The sequence below is a fragment of the Bemisia tabaci genome, chromosome 9 (genome assembly GCF_918797505.1).
Source record: "Bemisia tabaci chromosome 9, PGI_BMITA_v3".
Taxonomy (NCBI): domain Eukaryota; kingdom Metazoa; phylum Arthropoda; class Insecta; order Hemiptera; family Aleyrodidae; genus Bemisia; species Bemisia tabaci.
In genome coordinates, this window is record NC_092801.1 from 34,170,946 (window position 1) to 34,187,018 (window position 16,073).

Genomic DNA, 16,073 nt, shown 5'->3' on the forward strand with positions numbered 1-16,073 from the left:
GGAGCTGTAGCTTCGATTACTCCGGGTGATAAGCCCGCGGGACTTTCGGCCCCCTGAGCCCAGGACGCGTCTTTACAGGCCCGTAAGTACGGCTTCCACGGTCAGATTTTGAGCGTGCACCACGTTAGTAGTGTACGCTCTTTCCCGTCGTTTTGCAGGGGGTATGTTACCAATGTATCGATTGGTTAAGGCCCGCACTGCTCCATGGGAATCGGCGCCATTTTTCGTGGCGGGATGCAATACCTTATTTCTCAATTTCTTTTATGTACCATTTCTACCTTTTTTTCTCCTATTTTGTCCACTTTATGTAATGCCTGTAGGCTAGTCTTTGATAAATTAATATCTTGACGTTTTAAAACTCTGCAACGTACTTTTGTTTAATGACTCCTTCAAGGATCGTTCAAATTTTTTGTCGTCGTAGTTCTAGAAAAATCTTTGGGTACGAAGTACCCTTTCACTAATGACCCCTATATTTTAGTCTATGATGACAAAGACATTTTTTGTATATATGTATGTTTCCCAGGTTACGCTCCACGTTTAGTTCAGCATCTCGCAGCGCTCTCTTCCGTCCGCGCAAAACCACTTTTACATATTGACGAGGTGCTACGGTGCACGCTCTCCAACGTCTTAACGTTGGAACCGTCGTCTTGTTTCATTCATATGGTTACTGCGAATTTTTGACCCAATTTTCGAAATTAAGGGATCAGCTTCCACTATGTCTGCTATCTCCCCTCGTCTTAAAATCGGAAAAAATATCATCCTTCAACTCTTGCAAAGCGCCTATCAAACCAGATTTAAGACGTCTTAACGTCGGAACCGTCGTCTTGTTTTCTTCTTCTTTTTTCTTCAGTGCTTGAATAAAATCCGCCAGGGGGTGCTTAAATGAACTCTCCCGTGTATCGACGCTGACCACCTTACGCAGGGTAATGCACCACAAAAATGCAGCGTAAGGCTGGTGAAACGATCGAAATGAACCGAAAGTAAGTCAATGCTGAGTCATTCAATAAAATAAAACAAAAAATTAAATCGTTCATAACCTCCACAAAAAAAATAAGGAACAAATTTTACAATCCGTTAAAAAATCAACAATTCTGGCGAGACGGCCCCGATACGCATCATTAAGGTCAGCTGCAGCCCATGGCCGGTGCGCGGGCAGTTAACGCAAGTGCGTTCGAATCTCCGCGGTGTCCTGCCGCGCCGGCCGGGGAGAACAGTGGGTTCGCACATCCGAGAAACCAGGGAATTTTCTTGTCTTTTCAGGATTGCGCTTTTTCAATTGGATGCAGTATCATGTTTCATTTTTTTATTTTTATAATGTCAAAGTAATTTTCTTATTGTTTCTTGTTTCGTTCTCTCGTTTGGGTTGTGTTAAATTTTTTTTGTAAACCGAGCGAGTTTTAAATTGCCATCTCGCCTATTACTGAAATGCCTGAATTCGTGTTGTGTGTGTCTGGGCCAGATCAGCAGTAATTTTTAATTTAATTATTTACCCGAACTCTTCTCAATCTCATTTAAGGTATGGATGCTGTGTTAAACCCTTTGAAACTTGGAATTCCTCGTTGCACAGGTGATCCAAGTGAAGTTGAATTACTCATAAGTGAAATTAATCGTCAAAAGCAGGTGTATAATTGGGATGATGCACGTGTTCGCCAGTATTTCTACCTAAGTTTGTTGGGAAAAGCACAAATATGGTGGGAACAAAATGAAGATGAATTAAATGTAAAAAATTGGGAGGATTTGAAAAATTCCTTTAGGGAACGGTTCCATCCTAGTCCAGGTACAACATCGTGGACGCGGTTTCAGGGAAGGTGTCAAAATCCAGGGGAAGATGCTATGACATATTTCGAGGAAAAAAATCGCCTAAAAAAATTGACCAATATTCCATTAGCTGACCCGGATGCAGTGCATTTTTTTCTCGAGGGATTGGAACCGGAATTGAGGTTCCAAGTCGAATTACGCGGGAATAACGACACTTTAGTCGCACTGCGCGAAAATATTAGGCAGATTGAGATCATCCTGAAACAAAAAGCAGGAGGCGATTCAAGCCGTCTTGATAAGATAGAAGCTATGATGCTTAATTTGCAGCGGGATCTTGACTCATTTCTTAAGATAAATTTTGAGTCTCAAAATAAAGGTATTGAACAGCTTCTGTTTGCCATGTTAGAAAAATTTGATAAAATATCATTGACGCCGCAAACTACTGAGATAACACAGCCAAAATTGCCTCCAGCCATTGTTGATACTGTCGTTCCAACGTTTGAGACAAAATCAGGGTCAAAGTTAAGAGCCACTTTGACAGAGGAAATACTTGTAAATCCAGGGGAGCGAGTTGTGACAAAAGTACAAGTTCCCAATCAGGTGCGCGGACAATATTCCTTTAAGCCTTTTAAACTTCCTGATGTTACCATAAGCTCCCTCTCTAAGGTAGAATTTTTGTCTAGGTCGGCTTTCTTCGTTTCAATTACAAGTAACATAAACATTCCTGTACGAATAAGGCCGAATATTCCCATTGGTGATTTAGTTGGTCGTCAAAACCTGACCAAAACGGCAACACCGGAGATTCAGGTAACGTCAGAACTCCCAATGCACTCGGTTACTGTGCCACACATAAAACCTAGAGTCATCATTGCTGGATCTCAGCATATTTGTAGTGTGAAACAGAGGTTGGAGTCGTTACTCACTCCATTGGTAAATCTCGAGATTTTCTGTTCCGACGAGGTTACGATGAGTGAAGCGTTAAATTTCATTGAGCAGAGAAACGTGCAACCAGGCGAAAAGGCGATCGCAGTCATTCTAGCTGCTGAAAGAAATTTTGCTCAACAGCAATTTTTTCATGATTCTGACACTGTTGTTAGAAATTTGCCTCTTGGTCGGTTGAAAGACCTGACACGTAAAATGCATGTGGTTATTTCACCTGTGTTGCCTCGATATGATTTCCCGAATATACAGGAGATAATCCATTCTGTAAATTCTACTGTAAATAACCAGTTAATTTCAGGCCCTACTTTGAGTAAATTAGCAGTTAGTCAGGAGAAGTTCCCTGAATCGTTCTTTGAATCAAATGGTTATTGTTTAAATGATCATGGCAAAGATAGGCTAGTTAAGCTGATATATGACCATATCAGTGAAATTTTGCATGAAATTCAGGAGACAGAACAGGTAAATGTGACAGTTCCAACTTCTTATACTCCCAGCATTATGGTAGGTATGTGTGACGTAAAAAAAATTCTGAAAAATTGTGCGGAAGTCGAAGGAACTTTCAACTTACAAACACCTCTGATTGAACATAATTTACCATCCATCCCGAAAGTTCAATCAGATCCCCTTGTCTTCACAGGAGAAGTTGAGCCGTCCAAATCACATCACATGGATCAATTTCAGGAGCCATTTTCAGCTCCTAGTTGCAACGTGAATGTACCTATCGTCGCGCCAATAGAGAGAAACGTGAAATTACCCGAGGGTTTACGCTGTGCATTTGGGTCAAATCATAATTTCCCAAATGTATTATCAGAATCAATTGATATTATGCATCTTAAAGCAGATGAAAGACTTTCTTCTCACCTAACCTTGAAAAATTCGTCCCAAAATTCACTTCTCCGAACTCACTCCCTACTAGAATTAAGAGAGTTGAGGCCTTTACCCGTATGTGCGAATCAGTCACCCCCATCCTTATCAACACATCCATCATCTTTTAAAAGTCATATAAGAGTGTTATCAGTTCACATGAAATCAGACGAGAAAAAGGTTCTGAAAGCAAAGCAGGCTACGCCAGCACTGAAAGTACCAGCCAGGAGCCGCTTTAAGCTAGTCAGATTTTCAGTTCGAAGAACACAAAAAAATTTTCCAAGAAATAAATTTCCAAATGAACATGCCTTCAGTTCTAACAGCCCTCCAACAGCACAATCTGACCACAGGGCAGAGGGTTTCAGAGTAAACAGTAAAAAAATTATTACCTCAAGGTTACCAAAAATGGCTAACTCTTTAAACGAATGGGGTAAGTACCTTTGTTGCGCTTTGTTTTTCGTACACTCATCATTACTATCAGGGGTAGTGATCACGATGAAAGAGTTGGTTTCATGCGTTTCAGCTCGAATAAAATTTCAGCCATTCAAAAAGACTTGGATAGCTTTGTTACAACAAGTGAAAAGACAGAAATTAAGACATTACTACACACTTCGGAAATGCAAGTTAAAGTAATAACTTAACTATCAAAAGCTTTTTCCCCGATATCACGGCATTATCAATAAATTAGTACGAGGCTAGAGCAGATGGCGGGAAACTGGAATTTCAAGCTTTTTGGGATTTTTTTTTAATTGAGCAAAGGGTATACTTTCGCAGCAAATTGGGACTACTCAATTATACGTTGCCAACCGAACACGAAAATATGTGAAAGGAACCCTAGAAGTCCTACGATTTTTAGAATCTTTCAAATTACTCATGGATGAAGCATCTTCAACCAACAAAATTTTGGGTTACATTTTTTTTCTTCTTTTTCTTTCCGATTGTTTTTTTTACTATTTCTGAACTTGTTGGCATTTTTGCCCTAATCACAGGCACCGAACTAGAATTTTTTTTTGCACGCTCTTTGCATGATACATTTACAGCTTCAAGAACCAACGAGGGCCGATCTACCTTAGCGGGTTGCATGAACGAACGTTGTCCACGTGCTCATTCTCGAAAACCCGTTTTGGTGATTCGATACGTTGGAAGAGATTGAATTGCGTCAAAAAATATTAGGAAAAGCTAAAAGGACGTAATTAGGCTCGGCCCGCGAGTCCAAGCAACAGAATAGGGTCGAGAATGAACATGAATACACAGTTTTCGCTAATGAAACGCGCTAGAATCAGCAACAGTGGATGATGTCAGAATGGAGAAGGAGCCATACAACAGAAATCGACACTCAGCGCATGTTCGCTTGAATTTTGGATGATTGCAACATTTTTTTTTGTTTTTTTTTTTGGTGTTTAAGTGGAATGCATTAACATGCATGCAAGCAAAAAAAACCAAAAATGGATGCACTAAGCATATCAAATCAGTTTAAATAAAAGTGAAATTTGACACACCAACTCACACTTTTAAGTCCAACAGGAGACAGCAACTTTCAAGCCAAATATAGTTTCAAAAATTCTTATAAAGTTAGCCATTGGAATTTTTCCATGTTCCAATATTTTAGCATTTTTTTTTAAATTCAGGAGCTCGTCTGATCAGTAAACGTGGAAAAATTACGCAAAGCCCTTGCGTAATTTCGCCAAAATTACAACCGTAATTACCATAAAGAAACATCAAAGAAAATCAAACCAGACAGTTTGTTTTCTTTTACTTCGCGTTGGAAAATTTTGACGAAAAAAGTTGTGAATCGTGCAAAGCCGCTCTACTTGGCATGATTTACGCTACCAAATTGTGTCCTTTTTAACGCAATGCAGGGTAACTTTTCAAGGCTTTAACAAGTTCTTGAATCCTCCGTGGTAGCATATGTGCTACACAACTTGTAAATTAGAGGAGACCAACAGATTACAAAGTGCACCTAGACGTAACGTAAAAAAGTTCCTTTGGAAAATAATTAAGAATTAAGCACTTAAAAATCAACGTCAATAACAGCAAATGCAAAAATTGATCGTGACCTTCTGCCACTATCAAGTTTACATCCAGTGTAAGCCTTTTTAATCAAGGAATTCGGAAATGCCACTTATACGGATTATTTTGGTTAAACAGGTTTCCAGAGATGTCAGTGCCTATCTTAGTTTTTGTAACTATTCTCATTTTAAGTTAATTTATATGAAAACCTTAGTCCTTAAGTAGTATTTTGGCTTCCAGCTCAAAAAGCCGGTAGTATAACCATCTCATCTCTCCAAAGTACTATGAAAAATTAAAATTATAGAGTCATTGTAAAAGATTAAGTCAAATGAGTCTTGACCAAAACTCTAGGTCAATTTTCTTGGTCATGTGTGCAGACGAACCTTCAAAATGCTAGTAAAGCGAAATTGAGAAAAAAATAGCGAATAAAATGAATAAATCGTAAGTAATTAGATTTTAACTGGTATTGGGTAGAATGGTAAAAATTAATGTAATGTAAGGTATTATGCAATGTATAAATATTAATGTATTAATAGTAATATCAATTAGGACTTAAAAACAAAGTGCACTAATTCATTCTCTTCAAAAAATTCAACAAGTAATTAACAACGCTGTCAAAAATGACCAGCTAAATTTTTCCTTGAAATTTTTTTTTCTTAGCGTTCGCAATAGCAAGAAATAATAGTTTAATGATGTTGAAAATATTTTTTTTTCTGGTTTGACAGCCACGTCATAGTATCTATTCTTATATTCTCAGTCTGTTTTTCGTTTGTTATTGCGATGAGCCCAAGAGATTATTCTTGACAATGCATATAGTAAAACTAAAATCGTTGATGTTAGACATTTCCATTGCCTATGTAAAACCGTTTTTATGCCCCAAGTATTTTCTTTTTCTTTTCATAATTAGGTAAATTACTATCAATTGATACAGCCTTCATATGATAAGAATTACATGTTTTTAAAACTCCCCAAGTTAACACAATTTTTTTATTTTTTTGTGAATTATTTGTAAAAGTCTAGGGGATCTTATTGTCTATTGATACTCCCAGAGAAATATATTAGATAAACGAATTTCAAAAAGTAGGTAATGAGGAAAGTGCGAAATGTATCTGGTAGTTCTACCATACGTAAAAAAGGGAGTAAATAACCACTTTATTACCTAAAATTAGCCCAAATGGCCATGGTCTGACTAATACAGGGAAATGCCGGGAAACACCGTGGATTTGAGCCAGATGACGAATGCAGCTCGCAAAAAATTCAAGATGGAACCTTTCCGGCAAGTGACACTATGTTCATGACACTCCATAGTGCTAACGACGCGCGCCTCACCGTTCATTGTGTGATCACGTGACTTACGTATGCCAACATTTCAGAGGAAACCAGAGACCGGACCACGTATGATTTACGCTTACATGAAGGACTCAACTACAGCCACTCTTCATCGCCTTAGGATCTGCAGTGGACACTCAAGGAGCAAGGCAAATCCGTCGTGGTATCCTCGCTAATTGGAGTCATCACAGTCAAGCTATCGGGTTATGGTCGTAGACAATATGCCCAACTTTTCCAAAACCTAGCTGAAGTTCCCGCAGTCTCCCAATTGAGAAAATGCCTGTAAGGAAGGGGCCTGAAGAGGTCACACACTTTCTCACCTGAAGGGCTTATCATGCACATTCATGAAGTATCTCGGTAGCCATGACTGAAACCAAGCTGCTGACGAATGCCTTCACTTGGAAACTTGCCTGCACTCTGCGCAAAGCATCTACCAAGACACGGCGACACTTCAAGTGGACACCATACGCCAGAGCGCCGCCATTTCAGCGCCCAGGTTCATCCTTGACACTTCTCTACGCAGGGGGCCCGGCGAGCCCCTAAATTGCGCATATGCGGATTGTCAGTGTGTCAGACCGGCATTTAACTGGAGTGGTTGGATTGTGACCATTGGGGTTGATTATGAAATCAAGCTTTTAAGTGGTATCTTTCTTCAAATTAATCATACATTTGTTCCAGTACTCAAGATAATCGTATATAAAATTAAGTTAGATATAGGTAATAGAAAATAAGTTACAAGCAACAGTTTTAAATCAGTCTATTAATCTCTAATAATTTTGATCAGAAATACTTGTTCACACCACGCGAAATCCATTTTAGACACACGGATCTAACGGCGAAGTCAAGTTCACCTTTTTAAAACAAAAATATTTGTCCGCTCGAATTATCAAAGGGATCAACTTTCTTGAGTCGTGTTACGCATCACGAGCCTAGACAAACGACGCACCGCGCTGTACTAACACAGTTTGTGCTGACTCCTCAGTTCTAACCTGCAGCAGGATTGTGCCCACTTGTCTGGCTCTCGCAAACCACCTAGATCGTCAAACTTGAGTGTCGCCCCCATAAAAGGGCGGGGTCGCCCTTTTTTGTGTGTGAGGGGGAATGAAACGAAAATTTCGCGACAGCGCCATGTTTTGGAGGCGTGCAGTGAGTTCGGAGTCCCTCTTGGGGGATTTTAAATTTGTCTGCTAACTTCAATAGATGGCAAGTACCTATCTTGACAAGTTGAAAGGCTGGTTTGCGATAGCCAGGAGTTCGTGAAGTCCTGGGCTTCTCTCATCGGGCCCCGTTGCCGTAAACTGCAGTTTCAGCGTATGAACGACGACTGGTGCGGATGCGATCAGCGCACTACACGTGAGATAGGGTGTTTTTCGCGTTGGAGAACATCCTAAGAGCATGATGTCACGATGCAGTAGACTGCTGCGCGGTTGCCACGCCCTGCGGGAGCCAACGGGATGGTCTAAGACTCGTAATAGTTTCGGCGGCCCTCTAGAAGGTGCGTGGCAGCGGTGCGGGGACCCTGTCTGCTGGACATCGCGTAGGCATGTTTAGAGCACTGGAATTGCTGATTTCACTAGATTTTCCGCTCGAATCGTGCGAAACTGAGGGTAAGACGCTCCTAAGGAAGATCTATGAAATCAGTCTTCTCTCAACGCGGTGACCACACTGCTCGCGGTAAGCAACACGCGGTACAGCCCCGTTGCCCCCCAGTTGGCCCCGAGAGTTTTCGACTAAAACCCCCCCTCCCCTTTTCTCTTAATTTTAAAATTGTATTTGTTCTTTTATTTCCGGTTTTTAGAGTGAGCGTTATGCGTAGTTGTTTGTAGTTGTAATTTTCCGTAAACGTCGTAGATTTGACCGAAATAGTTTGACCGATCCGAGGTGTCTCCGGTGGAATTACGTTATGGTGTATAATCAGTGTTGTTAGCGTGGTTCCTGTGTGTAATTTCACCATTTGTCATCAATTAGTGTAATTAAAGGGAGTGGCACCCTAAAACCCATGCACGTTTTGATTTGGACTACTTCTCCCCACCTCTAATAAAACCAGTGATCAGACGAGCAACGAAAAGATCATCTAAGTCCATGGGACAGGTTTGATAGAACATCCTATTGCATCAGAATATCCTTGATTTTAGCGTGTGTTATAGCTCTACCAATTAGTCATCACTGAGGACTTGAGGCCTCATTTTCTATACCTCAAGTGGTGGAACGCCCCCTTTTGGCTAAACTTTAGGGTAGTTCTGGTCCCTAGAGTTTTAGCCCTTTCACCCTCGTCTTAAAATCGGAAAAAATATCATCCTTCAACTCTTGCAAAGCGCCTATCAAACCAGATTTAAGACGTCTTAACGTCGGAACCGTCGTCTTGTTTTCTTCTTCTTTTTTCTTCAGTGCTTGAATAAAATCCGCCAGGGGGTGCTTAAATGAACTCTCCCGTGTATCGACGCTGACCACCTTACGCAGGGTAATGCACCACAAAAATGCAGCGTAAGGCTGGTGAAACGATCGAAATGAACCGAAAGTAAGTCAATGCTGAGTCATTCAATAAAATAAAACAAAAAATTAAATCGTTCATAACCTCCACAAAAAAAATAAGGAACAAATTTTACAATCCGTTAAAAAATCAACAATTCTGGCGAGACGGCCCCGATACGCATCATTAAGGTCAGCTGCAGCCCATGGCCGGTGCGCGGGCAGTTAACGCAAGTGCGTTCGAATCTCCGCGGTGTCCTGCCGCGCCGGCCGGGGAGAACAGTGGATTCGCACATCCGCTGTTTTTGCAAATAACATGGTTTTCAGTTCATATCTTGCCGAAAAATTGCGCTGGAAGTCTGAAACTTTGCACAGGTATTCTTGAGGGCTCCAGAATTGGAAAAAAGCGTTTTCCTCCCATTTCTCACAACCAAACAATGTACAATCTCTCAATCCCTTTAAGAATAGCTTACTGTCTACATCCCTAGCATCATTGTATTTCGACTCTAAATTTCTTCCCTTTCTCCTATCTAATATCTCCAATATCTCCCTATCTCTTACATCCATAAGTACTTTCCTTGTCTTATATATGAAAATGAAAACCCTGGCTTTTATCAGCAATTCCGTGCATAGCCAGCCTAAGGTCTCCAGAATATTAATTATTCTATTTCTCCTATCACACCCTAGTATGTATCTCATGGCAGAATTCTGTCCCTTTTGTAAAACTCTAATATGGTAATGGTCATCGTCCCGAGATATCCTGAAATAAAGAAAAGGGGAAGGCCCTCGAGGAAGGAGGCGATGGCGAGGGATATGTCCCTCGGATCAAACCTCCGACGCGAGAGCAAAAGGGGGACCTCGGGGAAGGTGGCGACAGCGAGGGATAAAAATCCCTCGGATCAAGTCACCTTCGCGAGATCCGGGAGTAGGAAAAAGGAACCAAAGGGTGGGGGGGGGGGGGGGTCAAAGAGAGAAAATACTCGTTCTGACTCGCGTAGAAATTGTAATGCTTTTCTTTACAGAAGATCTGCACTTTGATCTCGCAGCTAACAGCAATTAGCACGTAAGCATCTACCGATTGAAAATCATAGAATATCGGTCGAGGCGATTTGACTTGGGTTTGAGCGTGGCACGTTGTTACTTCCACGCACCAAGTGACAGCCGAAACGATACTGAAACTCGCGCTCTGCTCTGAAGCTCTCTCGCGCTTTCCTCTCCTCTGCGCGTGCGCACTCCCTGGCCGCTCTGATTCGACGCTGCAATCGTCATCCAGCGAACTTGACCGGTCACTTCCGATCATGGCCGATCCTGATCATGGAAACTTTCGCATCTCCTCACAATATCTTTACCACTTGCCTCTCCAAGAAGAGAAACACAGTAATTTAATTTTGCTCCAAGTAGTGAATTGTACACTAACTTTCTACTCTCCTTCCCTATGAAATCCTTAATCCTCCATAGCATACTAATCTTACCTCTATACACCCTAGTCACCTTTCCTATATGTTCTTTCTTTTTCAGATCTTCTGATAGCCATACCCCTAAATATTTCATCACCCGAACTCTTTCCCATTCTAAGTTTTCTATCATTATCCTACCCGCCCATGTACCAGGCCCTACTTCAAATACCATATATTTAGTTTTCAGTACATCGCATATTCTTGGGTTCGGTGTCGGTGTGTCACTATATTGGGCTCATCCCAAATACCATAATATTGCCATTATGTGGCTGCAGCAGCCAACAGTTCTTGAACCACTTTCACAGGTACAGAACCACTCTCGTATTACGCATCTACCCCTACTTAAGCTTTATCAGCTAGGATAAAAATGTGATGATGTTTACCTCTGCGGCAGCGCGATTTCATGTATGCCTTGACGAGTAATGGCTCTGTAACGTGGATACCTCATTTCCCGAAGTCTAAACCTGCTGTTCTATGTTTCACTGGTGGTTCAAACTTACGTACTAGAAAAATGCCTTCATTTTCATGCTCAGCGTAATATGACCATTGCATTGTTGATCTGATAAGGCCCAAGAAATAGCTGATATAAATAATCCAAAGAAAGTTTGGGAAACTCTAATTGCTCGTTGTTCATATCATTATAAAGTATATTCAGGATCTATGTAAGCTTTCTTCACCCGATGTCTTCACCTTTCACTTGGATTACGTTTTAATAAATACCATATATTCAGTTTTCAGTACATTCAGTACCAACCGATTTTTCTTCAACCACATCCCCAGTCTTCTTAGGTTAATTGGCGGATGTCAGCGACCGATTTTCTTACCTATTAGTCCTCATATGGGGAGAAAAAAATTTAGGAATATCCGACGCAGGGAATATACATTAACACAACACTGAAATACATTTGAACACACACACATACATACACATACACTTGAATTACTTTTTAGGGTATTATTCGTGGAGTGTTTCCTACCTTGACTAGAGCGACGGCGGGGAACTTGTCCCAGGCCAATTCGGTGTTCTCGCCCTGCTTGCCCTGTCGCTGGCCTTTGAAGATGCGCGTCGCCGTGAAGGTAGGCAACCCGGCGCCGTCCGCAACGAGGAGCACCACGTTCTTGGCCCGCTCGCGACGGGTGTCGCGGTGGTCTCCCAGTCGCAGTTTCATTGCCAGCCGCGCTTCCTCGTACCAGTACGATTTATCTGCAAACAAAGGACATTGAGCAGCTATTTTTAGGGTTGCGGATTATGTGTGCGTACATCGAACAATAACAATTTAGAGGATTAGAGATTGTATGTGCGTACATCAAACAATAACAATAAAAAAACCGGGGGGGGGGGGGGAGGAATGCTGAAAGACAAGTAATTCACATAGGACGTGTCGACGAGTGACCCTATCCACCATCTCCTGAAGAATGGAAAAGGTTGATAGAATGGATCAAACCAAAGCGATACAATATTGAAATTCTTCATTGCTTGGTGGGCATGTAGATTATATGCATGCGCATATATCGAACAACAAGAATACAAAACCGTGGGAAGTAATGCACGTAGGACGTGTCGGCGGGTGACCCCTAGCCATCATCTCCGGAAGAATTGAGAAGGTTGATAGAATTGATCAAACCTAAGCGATACAATATTGAAATTCTTCATTGCTTGGTGGGTATGTTGATTACATGTATGCACATACATCGAACAACAAGAATAAAAAACCGTGGGAAGCAATGCCAAAACACAAGAAGCCCAACCAATCCAATTGCCCGGTTAATTTGGCAATAGCTGATGCGTGTTCCATTCTGCTAAACGCGGTCCATTGAAACATACAGGGTTATTCAAAAGTCACGCACCACTGGCCATAGCTTTAGTTCCAATGAAGATTTCGACTTGCAGTTTGTGACGATTTTCCTCGTATCGAGGGGAAAACTTTTTCAGGGTACTTTCCAGTTTATGACCCCCTCAGAGGGGTGGAGGGCAACTAAAAATGTCAAATGGACAACCCCCTCATGGCCAGTGGTGCGTGACTTTTGAATAAAACATATGTAGTCCAGGCGCCTGGTAAGTCTACCTGGAATTTTGGGTACGCAGCGATTTTTTTGGCTTACATTATGTTTTTGGGTCGCTGAATCCGAATCTGAAGTTTCCTACCGCGTATCTGGTGAGCATTTTCCGCATTTCCATTTTGAAAAAATGGCCTAAAAAGGCCTTTTTTGCGGTTTTTTATATAGCGGCTACGCATGAGAAAAAGTCTCGGATTTAGTTAATGTTTAGAATAGCTGACAAAATTTGGAAGAAAATGGTATATGAATATGCTAGGTTTGCTCAAAAATTGAGGAACCTCGGAACTTTGGAACGTTTCGGAACTTGGCTGACCGCGGCGAGCCGGATCGCGCGTTGACGGGTGCGCCGCGAAAACGTGAATGGGCGCGATGTTCACGATGCTGTTTCTTCCTTAATTTTTAAGCAAATCTAGCATATGTATACACCATTTTCTTCCAAATTATGTCAGCTATTCAAAACATTAATTAAATTTGGGACTTTTTCTCATGCGTAGTTGCTATATCTAAAAAACCGCAAAAAAGGCTTTTTTAGGCCATTTTTTCAAAATGAAACTTCAAATTGAAACTTTAGATTCGGATTCAGCGACCCAAAAAACATAAAGTAAGCCAAAAAAATCGCCTCTGTACCCAAAATTCCAGGTAGCCTCATTTTTAGCTCCCGGGCGCCTGGACATGTTGGTTCCTCGGAGAACCGTAAAGAACTCTACTCTCACGTTGTGATACATATTAAATCACTTTCGGGGAAGATCCCCGCCGCGGTTGCGTTTCCGTCCCGAACGTAAAAAATAAAGAGGACGGCCCGGTGAATAATTGAACGTGCTCGTAGGGACTCGAGAAGGAGGTCAGGATGCATTCGTCCCCGTCAACGCTAATTTATCGTCACTCCGACACTCGTCTCCGTTCGTTATACCGTCGCACCCACTCTTTTGATCGATTTATATAATTTGATCATTTCAACATCAACATGGATTACACGACATCTCTTCTCGTCCCTTTCGCCTCTACGCGCGGAATGTGTGAACCACGTAAATCGTGTCAGGCAAACGCGGAACTCGCATCCATCTAGTAAAACCGAACGATTTAGGACTTGGTTCCGTCTTGCATTTTCTTCGTAAACACTCATGTTAGCGTTAAAGTATGTAATTCAGTTAGTATACATTAAATAGTTAAAGTATTCATTAACTGAAGCAGCCAGTTAAAGTGTGTAATTAGATTTTTATTACTCACTTTAACTAGTTATTTTGTAGAATAACTAGTTAATTCCTAGATTAACTGGGACGTGTCAGTTAAAGTATAAAAAGGGAGGAATCTTTGAGCCCCACTTTCGGAGGACATCCGTACATCGCTTCAAAAGGGCTCTTTTGATACCCGAATGGAAGGACCTGTTTTTTTGAAATGGGACAAATGTCAGACCTTGACTCCATTTCGTTGTTCCGTAGTCTTAACACCATGCAAAGACCATATTCTCGACGTCTTGATTTGCCCTCTCTACACTCCCTTGACTCTGACTATGTCTCGGTTCACCGTGCACAATTTTTAATTCAGCCCACATTTCCCTTAGACACTCTATCACACTGAGAAAAAACTATGGCTTATAAACCTATTAGTGGTAAATATGGAACACCACTAATAGTAGTAACTCTACATATAATAATAGCACATATACCTTAGTTATGGTCTCTGTACCTTAATTAGGTACAGAGACCTTAGTATGGTTCACAGACCGAGAATCATTAGTTTATTTACGACTATTATAGGTGTTCCATATTTACCTCTAATAGGTTTATAAACCATAGTTTTTTCTCAGTGCACTGAATTGCAAATTTCCCGGCCGTTGTCCGACTGTAATACTGCTGAGGCTCCAAAAATCGTGAAAATGTCTAGCAAGTTGTACGCAACCTCATCTGCTGTTTTTGTCTTTAAAGGTCGCAAACTGACGAATTTCGATGGATGGTCTTGATAATTTAAAATAAATTTAGAGTTGCATCAGTGCACCAATGACCGATCTTTAAGGGTAGGCATTGAAGTTATTTCTGCAGATGATGTATTAACAATATTCGCATAGGTCATGTTTTTATTGCTCAGTGCTCAAAATTCATAAAGTTAGATCCTGGTAGGTATCACTACAGATCCCTGTCTTTTCCGGCCATCTCTCTTTTTCAGCCGAAAGACTATCGTATACTTTTTCAAGTTTCAAAGTTGAGCCCATTCATCATGCATAATATCGCGGCGTCAAGCATAGCTTTCGTACTTCAGTTGGACTACGTTTAGCAGAAAGGAACCAAGCCGCATCAGTATATTGCCAAAGTTATAACTCGGGAATTTTAATTTTTATTAGAGTACGTTTGTGCGGATTCCATCGGAAATTCTAAGGAATTTGCTTTGCATCATGCAGAAAATTCACTGCAATATCCACGTAAATCTGTACCGCCATTTTCTTGTAATAATTGAAACCTCCCAGTTTTTTTGCTATAGCTGATGTGACTCAGTTCCTTCCTTCTTGACGCGGTCCAGTTTTTCCTCAATTTCGACGCAATACACAAATAACATAAGCATTAATAAACATTAAATATTAATAAACATAACTCGTTAAACGTTGAGAAAAATTAACTCGGAACAAAAAATAGTGGGGGAAAAAAGAAACGAAAAGAATAGATAGAGCACATTTGAAATGAAATAGTATAAGAAATAGAAAAAAAAGTCTGCCACTAATTTCTCGAAATGCTGCTCTGTAAAACTGAATAAGAAAATCCAAGGTTTATATTCCAAGGTCTCTAAACCTTCCGCGGTACAGATCAATTGTAAATGTGTGGTAAACTCGAGGAGGAGTAAATTAGAGATACGCCCTTATGTCAGGAAGGCGACGAAATGTGCTTCTCCTTCAACTTGACATCCTGGCTTTCATGACATCTTGACATCCTGTGTAAATGGAGATGTTGCATGTGTGAGGAATTTGCGATTTGACTGTCGATTCTTATGTAAAAGTTCGCGAGAAACACGATGGTGCCTCTGGTTTTCTCTGAAATCAACTCCCCAACTCAAAAAAAGCTCTCAAGTTGAAGCCAAAATGGAGGGGATATCCCACGCTATCCTGAGAGTCCACTTCTACATCAAGACAAACTCTATATGCAAAAATAGGAAGCAAATACATCGACAGGGCTGCCACTTTATTTGGGGACTCCAGAA

The 16,073-nt window shown here is 41.0% G+C and overlaps 1 protein-coding gene across 3 annotated transcripts in view; it reads right to left on the minus strand.

Moving 5' to 3' along the window:
• Positions 1–16,073, minus strand: part of LOC109030397 (alkaline phosphatase) — a 324,326-nt gene that overhangs the window by 108,130 nt on the left and 200,123 nt on the right. For all 3 annotated transcript variants that reach the window (XM_072304353.1, XM_072304352.1, XM_072304351.1), the window contains one exon: positions 11,807–12,033. In XM_072304353.1, the coding sequence (XP_072160454.1) occupies positions 11,807–12,033 (227 nt within the window). The remainder of the gene's footprint in view (positions 1–11,806; positions 12,034–16,073) is intronic.